At 50.5% G+C, this 16,792-nt stretch overlaps 1 protein-coding gene across 5 annotated transcripts in view; it reads left to right on the top strand.

Annotated features, from left to right (window-relative positions):
• Window positions 1-16,792, top strand: part of LOC106603277 (seizure protein 6) — a 260,472-nt gene that overhangs the window by 113,368 nt on the left and 130,312 nt on the right. For all 5 annotated transcript variants that reach the window (XM_014196718.3, XM_014196715.3, XM_014196719.3 and 2 more), the window contains exon 3: window positions 14,339-14,478. In XM_014196718.3, the coding sequence (XP_014052193.2) occupies window positions 14,339-14,478 (140 nt within the window). The remainder of the gene's footprint in view (window positions 1-14,338; window positions 14,479-16,792) is intronic.

The raw sequence follows: 16,792 nt of genomic DNA, 5'->3' as shown, positions 1-16,792 counted from the left end.
GCGTGGGAGCCTGGCAAACCAGCTGAGGCGTGGGAGCCTGGCGATCCGGTTGAGGCATGAAGCCTGATGATCCCGCTGGGATGTGGGAGCCTGGCGAGCCAGCTGAGACATGTGAGCCTGATGATCCGGCTGAAGCGTAAAACCCTGACAATCTGGCTGAGGCCTGACGTGGGATGGGCGCCTGCCGAGCCAACCGGGGCAGCATTCCCCGATGCTTCATTTGGTGGCTTCAGCATTCTGTAAGACCCGACGCTGGAGATGAGAAGCAGGTACAGGGAGTGAACATTTAATTATCAACGGACATGGAACAGGACAGGAACAGCGTCAGAACAGGGGGAACAAAACGACATGATGACAATAAATGCTGAAGCGGGGAACGGAGCTGGGGAACAGACAGATATAGGGGAGGTAATGAGAGCAGGCTCCAGCGGTGCGTCGACATCAGCCTCGGGGACGACCCGGAGGGTGAGGAGCAGGGCGATCTGGCCGGCGACGGTGGAACTCATGCAGTAGTTCAGGGTCTAATACATCAGCCACTGGAACCCAGCACCCCGCCCGACGCCTTGAATCCAGGATGGAACGGACGGAGTACGCCAGGGCACCCTCAATGTCCAGAGGGGGCGGAGGAACCTCCCGTACCTCAGACTCCTGGAGCGGACCAGCCACCACCGGCCTGAGGAGAGACACATGGAACGAGGGGTTAATATGGTAATTGGGGGGAAGCTGTAACCTGTAACATACCTCGTTCACTCTCCTCAGGACTTTGAATGGCCCCACAAACCGCGGGCCCAGCTTCCAGCAGGGCAGGCGAGGGGCAGGTTTCGGGTCGAGTGCCAGACCCTGTCCCCTGGTGCGAACACCGGGGCCTCACTGCGGTGACGGTCCGCGCTGGTCTTTTGGTGCAGCGCGGCCTGCTGGAGGTGACCATGGGCGGCTTCCCAGGTCTCCTCTGCGCGTCTGAACCAGTCGTCCACCGCAGGAGCCTCGGTCTGACTCCAATGCCACGGTGCCAGAACTGGCTGGTACCCCAATACACACTGAAAGGGGGAGAGGTTCGTGGAGGAGTGGCGGAGCGAGTTCTGTGCCATCTCTGCCCAGGGCACGAACGCGGCCCACTCCCCCGGCCGGTCCTGGCAATAGGACCGCAGAAACCTGCCCACATCCTGGTTCACTCTCTCCACCTGCCCATTACTCTCGGGGTGGAAACCCGAGGTAAGGCTGATCGAGACAACCAAATGTTCCATGAACACCCTTCAGACTCTCAAAGTGAACTGGGGACCCCGATCAGACACTATATCCTCAGGCACCCCGTATTGCCGGAAGACGTGTGTAAACAGGGCCCCCGCAGTTTGTAGGGCCGTAGGGAGACCGGGAAGAGGGAGGAGACGACAGGACTTAGAGAAACGATCCACAATGACCAAGATCGTGGTGTTCCCCTGTAAGGGAGGAAGATCCATTAGAAAATCAACCGACAGGTGTGACCAAGGCCGTTGTGGAACGGGTAAGGGGTGTAGCTTACCTCTGGGCAGGTGTCTAGGAGCCTTACACTGGGCGCACACCGAGCAGGAGGAAACATAAACCCTCATGTCCCGAGCCATGGTGGGCCACCAGTACTTCCCAGACAGACAGTGCACCGTCCGACCGATCCCCGGATGACCAGAGGAGGGTGATGTGTTGGCCCAATAGATCAACTGGTCACGGACAGCAGACGGAACGTACCGAAGTCCGACTGGACACGGGATTGGAGCGGGTTCAGTACGCAACACGCGCTCAATGTCCGCGTCCAGCTCCCGCACGACCGGCACTACCAGGCAGGAGGCCGGGAGAATGGGAGTCTGATCTGGGCCGCTCCTCTGTGTCATACAGCCGGGACAGTGCGTCTGCCTTAACCTCTATGGGCTAGGTGGGACGCAAGCGTCCCACCCGTGGTGCACTCCATCAACAGCAGGTGCATTTCAAGAGCGGCAAATTTGAATCCAAATAAATGTCAAAATTCAAATTTTTCAAACATACAACTATTTTACACCCTTTGAAAGATAAACATCTCCTTAATCTAACCACGTTTTACGATTTCAAAAAGGTTTTACGGCGAAAGCATAAATTTAGAGTATGTTAGGACAGTACATTTACAAGAGTTGTGTGTAATGTTTTGTCAAGTCAAAGACAGGGTCACCAAAACCATAAAACCAGCTAAAATGATGCACTAACCTTTTACAATCTCCATCAGATGACACTCCTAGGACATTATGTTAGACAATGCATGCATTTTTAGTTCTATCAAGTTCATATTTATATCCAAAAACAGCGTTTTACTATGGCATTGATGTTGAGGAAATCGTTTCCCTCCAATAACCGGCAGTCAAGTCAGCATCACAAATTAAATAATTAAAATTAGAAAACATTGGTAAAATATTATATTGTCATTTAAAGAATTATAGATTTACATCTCTTGAACGCAATCAACTTGCCAGATTTAAAAATAACCTTACTGGGAAATCACACTTTGCAATAATCTGAGCACTGCGCCCAGAAAAATACGCATTGCGATACAGACTAGTCGTCATGTTGGGGAGATCTAAAATCGAAAATACTATGTAAATAATCCATTACCTTTGATTCTCTTCATCAGATGTCACTTCCAGGTATCACAGGTCCATAACGAATGTAGTTTTGTTCAAAAAAGCTCATCATTTATGTCCAAAAATCTCCGTCTTGTTAGCACATGATCTAAGCCCGCCGGACTTCACTTCATGAACGAGGGGAAAAAATATATTTACGTTCGTTCAAACATGTCAAACGTTGTATAGCATAAATCATTAGGGCCTTTTTTAACCAGAACATGAATAATATTCAAGGTGGACGAATGCATACTCTTTTATAACGTATTGGAACGAGGGTACCCAACATGAACTCGCGCGCCAGGTGTCTAATGGGCCATCATCGTTCCATGGCTCTTGTTCGGTCAGATCTCCCTCCAGAAGACTCAAAACACTTTGTAAAGGCTGGTGACATCTAGTGGAAGCAATAGGAAGTGCCAAAATATTCCTCAGCCCCTGTGTTTTTCAATGGCATAGGTTTAAAGGTAATACAACACATCAGGTATCCACTTCCTGTCAGAAAATGTCTCAGGGTTTTGCCTGCCAAATGAGTTCTGTTATACTCACAGACACCATTCAAACAGTTTTAGAAACTTTTGAGTGTTTTCTATCCATATATAATAAGTATATGCATATTCTAGTTACTGGGTAGGATTAGTAACCAGATTAAATCGGGTACATTTTTTTTATCCAGCCGTGCAAATACTGCCCCCTAGCCCTAACAGGTTAACATTCTGGGAACCTGGTCTGTAGGACAGAGTAAACACAAAATGGGTAAAGAACATGACCCACCTTGCCTGACGAGGATTCAGTCTCCTAGCTGCCCAGATGTACTCCAGGTTGCGGTGGTCAGTCCAGATGACGAAAGGGTGTTTAGCCCCCTCAAGCCAATGTCTCCACACCTTCAAAGCCTTAACCACAGCCAACAGCTCCCGGTCCCCCACATCATAGTTCCGCTCCGCCAGGCTGAGCTTCTTCGAGAAGAAGGCACAGGGGCGGAGCTTCGGTGGCGTGCCCGAGCGCTGAGAGAGCACGGCTCCGATCCCAGCCTCTCCTCTCCACTCCGATCCCAGTCCAACTCCACTATGAATGCCAAAGAGGGATCCGGATGGGCCAGCATGGGAGCCGAGGTAAACAGAGCTCTCAGCTGCCCAAAAGCCCTGTCCGCCTCAGCCGACCACTGCAGACGTACAGGACCCCCCCTTCAGCAGTGAGGTAATGGGAGCAGCCACCTTGCCAAAACCCCGGATAAATCTCCGGTAGTAATTGGCAAACCCTAAAAATCGCTGCACCTCCTTTACCGTGGTGGGAGTCGGCCAATTACACACGGCTGCTATGCGGTCACTCTCCATCTCCACACCTGATGTGGAAATGCGATACCCTAGGAAGGAGACTGACTGTTGAAAGAACAGGCATTTCTCAGCCTTAAAGTAGAGGTCATGCTCCAACAGTCGTCCAAGTACCTTGCGCACCAAGGACACATGCTCGGCGCATGTAGCAGAGTATATCAGAATTTCATTGGATACGCACCAGATTGTACGCACTCCTGAGATCCAGTTTAGTGAAGAAGCGCGCCCCGTGCATTGACTCAAACGCTGTGGCGATAAGAGGTAACTGTACCTCACCGTGATTTGATTGAGACCTCTATAATCAATGCACGGGCGCAGACCTCCATCCTTCTTCTTCACAAAAAAGACACTCGAGAAGGCGGGTGAAGTGGAGGACCGAATGTACCCCGACGCAGGGATTTCGGAGACATATGTCTCCATAGCCAGCGTCTCCATTTGTGACAGGAGATACACGTGACTCCTGGGAAGTGCAGTGTCTACCAGGAGATTTATCGCACAATCCCCCCGTCAACGGGGTGGTAATTGAGTCGCCTTCTTCTTACAGAAGGCGAGAGCTAAATCGGCATATTCTGGGGGAACGGTGGAGACCTGGTCTGGACTTACCATCGTGGTAGCACCAACGGAAACCCCTACACACCTCCCCGAGCACTCTCGCGACCACCCCGTGAGAGCCCTCTGTTGCCAGGAAATGATGAGGTTATGACGAGACAACCAGGAAAGGCCTAGTACCACAGGAAATGCAGGAGAGTCAATGAGAAAGTGACTGATTCTCTCATCGTGAACCCCCTGCATCTCCATGGCCAGGGAGATGGTGGCCTCCTTGATTAACCCAGACCCTAATGGTCGACTATCCAGAGGGTGAAACAGAAAAGGTCTATCCACAGGAATAATGGGATCCCTAAACTAAGTGCTAACCCTCTGTCAATAAAATTTCCAGCTGCGCCTGAATCGACGACCGCCTTATGCTGGGAATGCGGGGAGAACTCAGGGAAACAAACAGGTACAAACAGGTGGACAACAGAGGACTCTGGATAAGAGTGGTGCATACTCACCTGCGGTAACGCCAGAGTGCCCTGCCTGCTGCCTCGACTCCCAGAGGGACCAACCCGGCACCGACCGGCAGTGCGCCCTCTGTGGCCACAGATGGTGCACGTGAAGGCCCCTTCTCCAGCCTCCCTTTGCGCAGCCCCTCCCAACTCCATGGGCACTGGAGTGGGAGTGCTGGGAGAAGGAACCGACAGAGCCCCTCAGGACATCCACGGATGACCAGCAGGTTATCCAACCGGATGGACATATCCACCAGTTGGTCAAAGGTGGTGGTGGCATCCCTGCAGGCCAACTCCCATCGGACGTCCTCATGTAAGCTGCATCAATAGTGGTCGATGAGGGCCCTGTCGTTTCATCCTGCTCCGGCGGCCAAGGTCCGGAACTCCAGCACGAAATCCTGTGCGCTCCTCGTCCCCTGCCTCAAATGGAAGAGTCGTTCACCCGCTGCTCTACCTTTGGGCGGATGGTCAAAGATGGCCCGGAAACTGCGGGTAAACTCCTCGAAGTGGTCAAACACCGCATCTTCCTCTCCCCACACTAGAGGTCGACCGATTATGATTTTTCGACGCCGATACCGATACCGATTATTGAAGGCCCCAAAAGGCCGATGCCGATTAATCAGACAATTTTTTAAAATGTATTTGTAATAATGACAATTACAACAATACTGAATGAACACTTATTTTAACTTAATATAATACATAAATAAAATCAATTTAGCCTCAAATAAATAATGAAACATGTTCAATTTGGTTTAAATAATGCAAAAACAAAGTGTTGGAGAAGAAAGTCAAAGTGCAATATGTGCCATGTAAGAAAGCTAACTTTTAAGTGCCTTGCTCAGAACATGGGAACATATGAAAGCTGGTGGTTCCTTTTAACATGAGTCTTCAATATTCCCAGGTAAGAAGTTTTAGGTTGTAGTTATTATAGGAATTATAGGACTATTTCTCTCTATACGATTTATATTTCATATACCTTTGACTATTGGATGTTCTTATAGGCACTTTAGTATTGCCAGTGTAACAGTATAGCTTCCGTCCCTCTCCTCGCTCCTACCTGGGCTTGAACCAGGAACACATCGACAACAGCCACCCTCAAAGCAGCGTTACCCATGTAGAGCAAGGGGACAACTACTCCAAGTCTCAGAGTGAGTGACGTTTGAAACGCTATTAGCGCGCACCCGCTAACTAGCTAGCCATGTCACATCGGTTACACCAGCCTAATCTTGGGAGTTGACAGGCTTGAAGTCATAAACAGCGCAATGCATTGTGAAGAGCTGTTGGCAAAACGCACGAAAGTGCTGTTTGAATGAATGCTTACGAGCCTGCTGGTGCCTACCACAGCTCTGTCAGACTGCTCTATCAAATCATAGACTTAATTATAATATAATAAACACACAGAAATACGAGCCTTAGGTCATTAATATGGTAGAATCCGGAAACTATCATCTCGAAAACAAAACTTTTTTTTTCTTTCAGTGAAATACGGAACCGGTCCGTATTTTATCTAACGGGTGGCATCCCTAAGTCTAAATATTCCTGTTACATTGCACAACCTTCAATGGTATGTCATAATTACGTAAAGTTCTGGCAAATTAGTTCGCAACGAGCCAGGCAATGAACGCAAGAGCAGTGACACAATTTCATGTTAGCAGGCAATATTAACTAAATATGCAGGTTTAAAAATATATACTTGTGTATTGATTTTAAAGAAAGGCATTGATGTTTATGGTTAGGTACATTGGTGCAACGACAGTGCTTTTTTCGCAAATGCAGTTGTTGAATCATCACCCGTTTGTCGAAGTAGGCTGTAATCGATGAGAAATTAACAGGCACTGCATCAATTATATGCAACGCAGGACACGTTAGATAAACTAGTAATATCATCAACCATGTGTAGTTAACTAGTGATTATGTTAAGATTGATAGTTTTTTATAAGATAAGTTTAATGCTAGCTAGCAACTTACCTTGGCTTCTTGCTGCCCTCGCGTAACAGGTAGTCAGCCTGGCATGCAGGCTCCTCGTGGAGCGCAATGTAAGGCAGGTGGTTAGAGCGTTGGACTAGTAATCAGAAGGTTGCAAAAACGAATCCCCGCTGAACAAGTCAGTTAACCCCCGTTCCTAGGCCGTCATTGAAAATAAGAATGTGTTCTTAATCTGACTTGCCTTGTTAAATAAAGGTGTAAAAAAATAAAATACAAATGAAGAAAAAAAATCGGCAAATCGGTGGCCAAAAATACCGATTACCGATTGTTATGAAAACTTGAAATCGGCCCTAATTAATCGGCCATTCCGATTAATCGGTCGACCTCTACCCCACACGGCGTTTGCCCACATCAGAGCTCTCCCCGAGAGGCATGAGATGAGGGCGGATACTCTCTCCCTTCCTGAGGGAGCTGGGTGAACAGTGGCCAGGTATAGGTCCAGTTGTAAAAGGAACCCCTGGCACTGTGCGGCCGTCCCATCATACTCCCTGGGAAGGGAGAGACGTATTCCACTGAAGCTGGATCCCATTGGGACGGCTAGAGATAACCCCGGTTGAGCTGGTCGAGGCGCTGGAGAGACTTCCTGTCTCTCCCAGCGGTCCATGGTCTGGACAACGCGATCCATCATGGCACCAAGATGATGTAGCATAGCAGCGTGTTCCTGGACGCGTTCCTCGACTCCTCTAACCGGGGTACCTGCTCCTGCTGACTCCATGGTAGGTGTAGGATTCTGTTATGAGTGTGTATCGGAGTGTCACGGGCTGGCTCGAGGAACAACAGGAGAGGTAGAGTCAGGCGCAGGAGACAGAGAGAGTTCGTGACCACCCTTCTTTATTTGAAGCACTGTACGTGGTCGACAAGGTATAGGGGCGCAGCCCTGAACGATTCTGCGGTGGTGTACACAAAATAAAAGAAACCACTGGCAGAAGGAAAAACTAAATACACGTTCTTACGAACACACAAAACCCGGACAAGCAACACAATCACGTACAACCACATACATCCTACGCTAACCTAAATAACCCCCCCTTACTAATGACTAACCCAAAACAGGTGTGTGCCTACCTAGACCTAACCAAACGAAAGTGAAACAAAAAGGGATCGATGGTAGCTAGTAGGCCGGCGACGACGACCGCCGAGCTCCGCCCGGCCGAGGAGGGGCGCCACCATCCGTCACTGTCGTGACAGTACTCCCCCCCTGACGCGCGGCTCCCGCAGCGCGCCGACGCCGGCCTCGAGGACGCCCCGGAGGGCGAGGCGCAGGGCGATCCGGATGGAGGCTGTGGAACTCCCGGATGAGCGCTGGGTCCAGTATGTCCTCCACCGGTACCCAGCACCTCTCCTCCGGGCCGTACCCCTCCCAGTCCACGAGGTACTGCAGGCCCCTCGCCCGGCGTCTGGAGTCCAAGATGGACCGGACTGTGTACGCCGGGGGCCCCCCGATGTCCAGGGGGGGTGGAGGGACCTCCCGTACCTCATTTTCCTGCAGCGGACCAGCTACCACCGGCCTGAGGAGAGACACATGAAACGAGGGGTTAATGCGATAATAAGAAGGAAGTTGTAATCTGTAACACACCTCGTTTATTCTCCTCAGGACTTTAAATGGCCCCACAAACCGCGGACCCAGCTTCCGGCAGGGCAGGCGGAGGGGCAGGTTCCGGGTCGAGAGCCAGACTCTCTCCCCTGGGGTGAACACCGGGGCCTCGCTGCGGTGCCGGTCAGCGCTCGCTTTTTGTCGTACCCTGGTTCGTTCCAGGGATTCCTGCACAGCGTTCCAGGTCTCCCTTGAGCGCTGAACCCATTCCTCCACCGCAGGGGCCTCCGTCTGGCTCTGATGCCATGGCCCCAGGACCGGCTGATAACCCAACACACATTGGAATGGTGATATGTTGGTGGAGGAGTGGCGCAAAGAGTTCTGAGCCATTTCGGCCCATGGCACGAACCTTGCCCACTCCCCTGGCCGGTCCTGGCAGTAGGACCGCAGGAACCTGCCCACCTCCTGGTTTACCCTTTCCACCTGCCCATTACTTTCGGGGTGAAACCCCGAGGTCAGACTGACCGAAACCCCCAGTCGCTCCATAAACGCCCGCCACACTCTGGACGTGAACTGGGGGCCTCGATCTGAGACGATATCCTCGGGCACCCCGTAGTGCCGGAAGACGTGGGTGAATAAGGCTTCTGCGGTCTGCAGGGCCGTAGGAAGACCGGGTAACGGAAGCAGACGGCAGGACTTAGAAAACCGGTCCACAACGACCAGGATCGTAGTGTTGCCCTGAGACGGCGGGAGATCGGTCAAGAAATCCACCGCCAGGTGGGACCATGGTCGTTGTGGAACCGGGAGGGGTTGTAATTTCCCTCTAGGCAGGTGCCTGGGAGCCTTACTCTGAGCGCACACCGAACAGGAGGAGACATAGTGCCTCACGTCCCTCACCAAGGTGGGCCACCAGTATCTCCCACTAAGACCACGCACTGTCCGCTCAACCCCTGGGTGACCCGAGGAGGGAAGCGTGTGAGCCCACCGAATCAGCCGATCGCGAACATCGAGCGGAACGTACTTACGACCCACTGGACACTGCGGAGGAGTAGGCTCCGTCCGTAACGCCCGCTCGATGTCCGCGTCCACCTCCCAGACCACCGGTGCCACCAGGCAGGAGGCTGGAAGTATGGGAGTGGGATCGGTGGACCGTTCCTCGGCGTCATGGAGACGAGACAGTGCGTCGGCCTTAGTGTTCCGGGAACCTGGGATATACGAGATGTTAAACCGAAATCTCGTAAAGAACATCGCCCACCTGGCTTGACGCGGGTTCAGTCTCCTCGCCGCCCGGATGTACTCCAGATTGCGGTGGTCAGTCCAGATGAGAAAAGGGTGACGTGCCCCCTCAAGCCAATGTCTCCACACCTTCAGGGCTCTGACCACAGCCAACAGCTCCCTGTCCCCCACATCATAGTTACGCTCCGCCGGACTCAACTTCCTAGAGAAGAAGGCGCAGGGGCGGAGCTTTGGGGGGGCGCCCGAGCGCTGGGACAGCACGGCCCCTACCCCAGCCTCGGACGCGTCCACCTCCACTATGAAGGGCAAAGAGGGGTCCGGGTGCGCCAGCACCGGAGCGTCGGTGAACAAAACCTTCAGACGACTAAAGGCCCTGTCCGCCTCCGCGGACCACTGCAACCGCACCGGGCCCCCCTTCAACAGTGAGGTAATGGGAGCCGCCACCTGACCAAAGCCCCGGATAAACCTCCGGTAGTAATTGGCAAATCCCAAAAACCGCTGCACCTCCTTCACCGTGGTGGGAGTCGGCCAATTACGCACGGCTGAAACGCGGTCACATTCCATCACTACCCCTGATGAGGAAATGCGATACCCCAAGAAAGAGACGGCTGGTTTGGAAAACTCACATTTCTCAGCCTTGACGTATAGGTCATGCTCCACCAGTCGCCCAAGCACTTTACGCACCAGAGACACATGCTCGGCGCGTGTAGTGGAGTAGACCAGAATGTCATCGATGTACACCACTACACCCTGACCGAGCAGGTCCCGTAGAATCTCATCCACAAAGGATTGAAAGACTGCGGGAGCATTCTTTAACCCATACGGCATGACGAGGTACTCATAATGGCCAGATGTGGTACTAAATGCCGTTTTCCACTCGTCCCCTCCTCGGATACGCACCAGATTATATGCGCTCCTGAGATCCAATTTCGTGAAGAAGCGCGCCCCGTGAAATGACTCCATCGCCGAGGCGATGAGAGGTAGTGGGTAACTGAAACCCACTGTGATGGCATTTAGACCTCTATAGTCAATGCACGGGCGCAGACCTCCCTCCTTCTTCTTCACGAAAAAGAAGCTCGAGGAGACGGGTGAGTGAGATGGCCGAATGTATCCCTGCCTCAAGGACTCAGTGACGTATGTCTCCATAGCCGCTGTTTCCTCCTGAGACAGGGGATAAACGTGACTACGAGGAAGGGCAGCGCCCACCTGGAGGTTTATCGCACAGTCTCCTCGTCGATGAGGTGGTAATTGGGTCGCCTTCGTTTTACTGAAGGCGATAGCCAAATCGGCATACTCTGAGGGAATGTGCACGGTGGATACTTGGTCTGGACTCTCCACCGTAGTCGCACCGATGGAAACTCCTATGCACCTGCCCGAGCACTCATTTGACCACCCCTTAAGAGCCCTCTGTCCCCACGAAATCTTAGGGTTGTGAGTGGCTAGCCAGGGAATCCCTAGAACCACTGGAAATGCTGGGGAATCGATGAGGAAAAGACTAATCCATTCCTCATGACCCCCCCGCATTACCATGACCAGAGGCACAGTGACCTCCCTGACCAGCCCTGACCCTAGTGGTCGACTGTCTAGGGCGTGCACGGGGAAGGGTTGGTCCAACTGGACCAGGGGAATCCCTAACTTAGCCGCGACCCCACGGTCCATAAAACTCCCTGCTGCGCCTGAATCGACTAGCGCCTTAAACCGGGAGTGAGGGGAGAAACAAGGAAAGGACACTGACACATACATGTGACGGACAGGGGGCTCTGGGTGAGGCTGGTGCTGACTCACCTGAGGTGTCAAAGGAGCGCTCTGCCTGCCCTCTGGACTCCTAGGGGAGTCTCCCCAGCACCGGTCCACAGTGTGCCCTCTGCGACCACATGAGGTGCAGGAGCGACCTCCCCCTCCAGTCTTCCTGGCTGCTGCCCCCCCTATCTCCATAGGCGTGGGAGCAGGAGGACTGGAGGGTGGAATGAGCAGGGCCCGGGTCGGACGTCCGCGGGCGGCCAGCAGATTGTCCAGTCGGATGGACAGATCCACCAGTTGGTCCAGTGTGTGGGTCGTGTCCCGACAGGCTAATTCCCGGCGGACGTCCTCCCTCAAACTACAACGGTAGTGATCTATAGGGGCCCTCTCATTCCACCCTGCTCCCGCGGCCAGGGTCCGGAACTCGAGAGCGAAGTCCTGCGCGCTCCTCGTCTCCTGCCTCAGGTGAAACAGCCGCTCACCCGCCGCTCTCCCCTCCGGGGGATGATCGAATACTGCCCGAAAGCGGCGGGTGAACTCTGGGTAGTTGTCCCTGGCTGAGTCCGGACTGTCCCACACGGCGTTTGCCCATTCCAGGGCCTTACCCGTGAGGCAGGAGACGAGGACGCTGACGCTCTCCTCCCCCGAGGGAGAGGGACGAACGGTCGCCAGGTATAACTCCAACTGGAGCAAGAAGCCCTTACACCCAGCGGCCGTTCCATCGTACTCCCTGGGGGGAGCGAGTTTCACCCCACTGGTACTGGGTGCTGTGGGTGCTGGTGGGGGCGCAGGCTGTTGGCCTGCCGAGTTCAGGGGGCCGAGAGCGCGTCGGTCCCAGCTCTCCAGGCGCGCCAACACCTGATCCATGGCGTTCCCCAGCCGGTGGAGCAGGGTGGAGTGTTGGTCGACGGTTTCCTCCATGGACATGGCTGGCGCTGAAGCTCCTGCTGACTCCATTTAGTTACGGTACGTGATTTCTGTCACGGGCTGGCTCGAGGAACAACAGGAGAGGTAGAGTCAGGCGCAGGAGACAGAGAGAGTTCGTGACCACCCTTCTTTATTTGAAGCACTGTACGTGGTCGACAAGGTATAGGGGCGCAGCCCTGAACGATTCTGCGGTGGTGTACACAAAATAAAAGAAACCACTGGCAGAAGGAAAAACTAAATACACGTTCTTACGAACACACAAAACCCGGACAAGCAACACAATCACGTACAACCACATACATCCTACGCTAACCTAAATAACCCCCCCTTACTAATGACTAACCCAAAACAGGTGTGTGCCTACCTAGACCTAACCAAACGAAAGTGAAACAAAAAGGGATCGATGGTAGCTAGTAGGCCGGCGACGACGACCGCCGAGCTCCGCCCGGCCGAGGAGGGGCGCCACCATCCGTCACTGTCGTGACACGGAGGCGAAGTCAGGTGCAGGAGAGCAGAGTGTAGTGAACAGGCACACTTTTTATTCCGGTCATAATGACAGCACAAAAATAACATAAAATTTGCCCAAAACACGGAACATAGACAAAAAGTAATGCACGTAACGATATCCACAATATCAAAATACACGTAAAACAAACAATCCTACACAAAGACATGATGGGGAACAGAGGAATAAATACATATGAATTGATTGGGAAATGAAAACCAGGTGTGCAGGGAACAAGACAAAACAAATGGATACATGAAAAATGGAGCGGCGATGGCTAGAAAGCTGGTGACGTCGACCGCCGATCAAGGAGAGGAGCCGACTTTGGCGGAAGTCATGACAGTAACGGTTTATATCATTCCTTTCTGTTCCTTTTTAAACCTCTGAAATCATTTAAAAAAAATGTTTACATTAACATTAAATTACAATAACAATCAGTGTGGATAGAGCAGCCTGCTTTGGAGCGTGCAAGCTATTAACATGCATTAACATGCATTGGACAGACAGTGTAGGGTGCGAGATGCGACTGATATTTTGCTGGTGTGGAGAGTGCGAGAGAGGGTGGTGGAGAAGGCTTGGCTTGACGCACTGGGCATCTTGTTATGACATGCATTATCTGAATTAGGCCCACAGTATTATACCTACAGAGGAGCGGCTTCTATGATGGAACTCTGAATATCTTTGAACGTTATTTTCCACACATAACGCAACAAAGTGCCTATGCAATTTCAGCAGGCAGGCTGGCAGACACTAGAATATGTTTCTGAGTGAAAGAGTAGGACTTTGCATAGGCACTTTGTTGCGTTTTGTGAGGAAAATAATGTTATTAACTGGTTCCATGCATTTAAAATAACTGTTCTGTTCTGGAACAGTATATTTCACTTTTGTTCGCGGTTCTGATTTTGTTCCTCAAAAAAAAAGTTGATTCTGTTCCATGACCAGTTCCAAACCCTGATGACAATCCTTAGCAGTAACCTAAAGTGGCCTGCATGACTGCCTCTTGTTTACAGTGTTTACAGATTGTTTACAGTGTTTGTTGTTGTTTACAGTGTTTACAGATTTTAGTCAGAGTCTTGTACAGCGTGGCAGGAACAGCATTGGACAGGGCCAGTCAGTGTTTCTCATCCTTCCATGCTGACAGCTCCTATTCATCTGGCACCCAGGATCACAAAGCTGATCATGCGGCAAACCAATCTGCAGAGGCCGGCTCCACCTGATTTGTGCTGCCTGGCTGTCCTCTCCAGTGGGTCTAGATGGCTGAGGGGTGGCGTGATCTCCAAGGCCCGGCTGAGAGGCAGGGAATCTGGGGAGTTAATGAGGGGGTTAGAGGGCCACTGAGACACAGGGGGGCTGTCAGGGATGGATCAGTAGTCTGGGAAGAGGGATCACTTGTCTTTTAATTTCTCCTGTGCCAGGTCCCTGCACTGTGAATTTCACTGACCCCGAGGGCCACATCAAGATTCCACAACAGCATTCTGCAGCGTTGTCGTCCGACCCTGGAGTGGATTGCACCTATGTGGTGACGGTCTATCTGGGATACGGGATTGAAGTACAGGTCAGTGAAAACAGGATACTGTCTGTTGTCCCTTTTATGGGGTTCACATCCATACACTTTCCCACATCTCAAGGTTTTAATGGAAACCTGCTCAGTGTGTTAATGTTAATGGAAATGAGAGGAGGGCTGTTAGGTCCAGGTTTGCCAATAGGCCTTGGGTTAGTGTTGCTGGACACACTGTTTTAGCACCACAATCCGCTCTCTCTGGCACTCTCTCTCTCTCTCTTCCCTACCTTCATTTAACCTAATTATCATGGCTGTCATTAGAGCCAGCGGCTCTGGTGAAGTGTGTTACACCTTTATGCTATTTTCAGTTGCCCAAATGCTAATGAGCTACGCATCTATTGGAATCTCAAACTAATATAACACTTCAGCTTGCTCATGAAACAAATGGCTCATGTCAACATTTATGAGTGCAGCTTATTAATGCCATTACAAAGCCTTGAGCTTCACATGACTTCAAGGAAAAATAGAAGAAAAAAAATAAACTGCACTTCATGTTTAGCAAGTGTCTTCCTTGTAACTAGAGTAGTTTCAAAATAAAATCATTATAGTTATTCCTGAAAATGTTCTCTTGGAGTGGTAAGGGGAAATCTGAATTCAGCCAGGGCTGTTTGCTTGTTGTGTTTCTATTCATTCATGTGGAACTTGTTATCTCTGGGCTGTCACATCAACAGTCCCACCACAATCAATACAGACCCAGCAGCAGAGACACCACAGCATAGCGAAATGTTTAGTCAGCCGTAATTTCATAATGATCTATTGAGACACAATGGCCTACTAAAATTGTTTGCGAAAGCGTAGGTAAAAGACAAACCCCGAGTTCCATTTGCTAGCATGCATTCAGAGGGCCCTCACTTTGGATGCATCTCTTTCACTGGTCCCGTCTTGGCTGCATCCTATGTTTATCTATGGAAGCAGGCATCAGTCATTATTTTCTCCAGGGAAGGAAGGGATTGTGCATCTATTTCCCCTTGTAAAAATAATAATAAGTTACTTAAATTCATGTATGTGGAGTCCACATTAAATAGGTCAAAATGCATTTAGATTCATTTAAATTTCCAGACAAAATGTATAATTCTGTATCACATCAACAGTACCTTAGCAATAAGATTATCTCATAATTCATTGATTGAGTGTTAAATATATTTCACAATGTATTCATCATACATTGCATGATGCAATACAAACTGTGCATTTCATATCATTCATATAATTCTGTCTCATGGAAATGAACCAATTCTAATGCATAGTGAATTTCGTTAGCAATAGTTGCATACTGATGTAGTTCACAGTAAATACTTTAATCTTGGGTTGTGTTCCTAGTTCCTGGTTCAGTGGCCATGGCTGTAGTACTGTATTTTGATTAAATCGGAACAACAATTAATTGAATATACTCTAAATTGGTCACTGAGAAATCTTCCCTTCTTTATTACACACACAATCAAAACAATCTCTCATTGAGCAAAATATATATTTGAGAACATGCTTTTTGTAAAGGGAAAGTAGCATTGTGTAGCATTGTGAATGAAAGTATGTGTGGCATTGGCTAAGTAGGAGAATAAAATGCCTCTTGCAATGGACAGAGTAATTATGTTTTTCCCCTTTGGCTGAAAGAGCCAGTCACAGACCACCAATTACTTAGCTAGAAGTATGCTGACCATAGGGACTTACTGTAAAGTAGCAATTTAGACTTTTGTGCTTCAGATCATGACTAAACCACGACTTATCTCCATGCCCACATTGCATGTTGTTGGTATTTGTCTATCTTTCAATTATGTGGATTGAAAGCCACCTTGCTTGTTTCTCTTGGTGAAAACTTTCCCTTAAATGAAAAGTAACTTTATACAAATCCTTCAGGACCTTTGACTACCAGGACTGATAGGGCCATTGTTCACTCAAGGTCATCTCCAGTTTATGCACGATAAGGAGGCATGCAGTATAATTTAGTGTTTGCCTAAGCAAATGACAATGATACACCCCCACTCATGTCCCAATACCCTTTCAGCTATGCAGTGGACTCAGAGATAACCTACATTAAACCCAGCCACGATTAGAAGGGTCATTGTTAAAGTCTCATGGCATGTTGCCTGAACACAGTGAGATGATCTGGTAAGTAAATCCATATGCACTCTCATTTCAGCACATTGTCTCTAAACATTAGGAACACCCTCCCCCTTTTGCCCTCAGAACAGCCTCAGTTCATCGGGGCATACAAGGTGTCGAAAGCGTTCCACAGGGACACTAGCCCAAGTTGACTCCGATGCTTCCCACTGTTGAGTCAAGTTGGCTGGATGTCCTTTGGGTGGTGGAC

Source organism: Salmo salar, chromosome 04 (genome assembly GCF_965601325.2).
Source record: "Salmo salar chromosome 04, fSalSal1, whole genome shotgun sequence".
Taxonomy (NCBI): Eukaryota; Metazoa; Chordata; class Actinopteri; order Salmoniformes; family Salmonidae; genus Salmo; species Salmo salar.
This window is presented reverse-complemented; position numbering and strand designations above follow the sequence as displayed.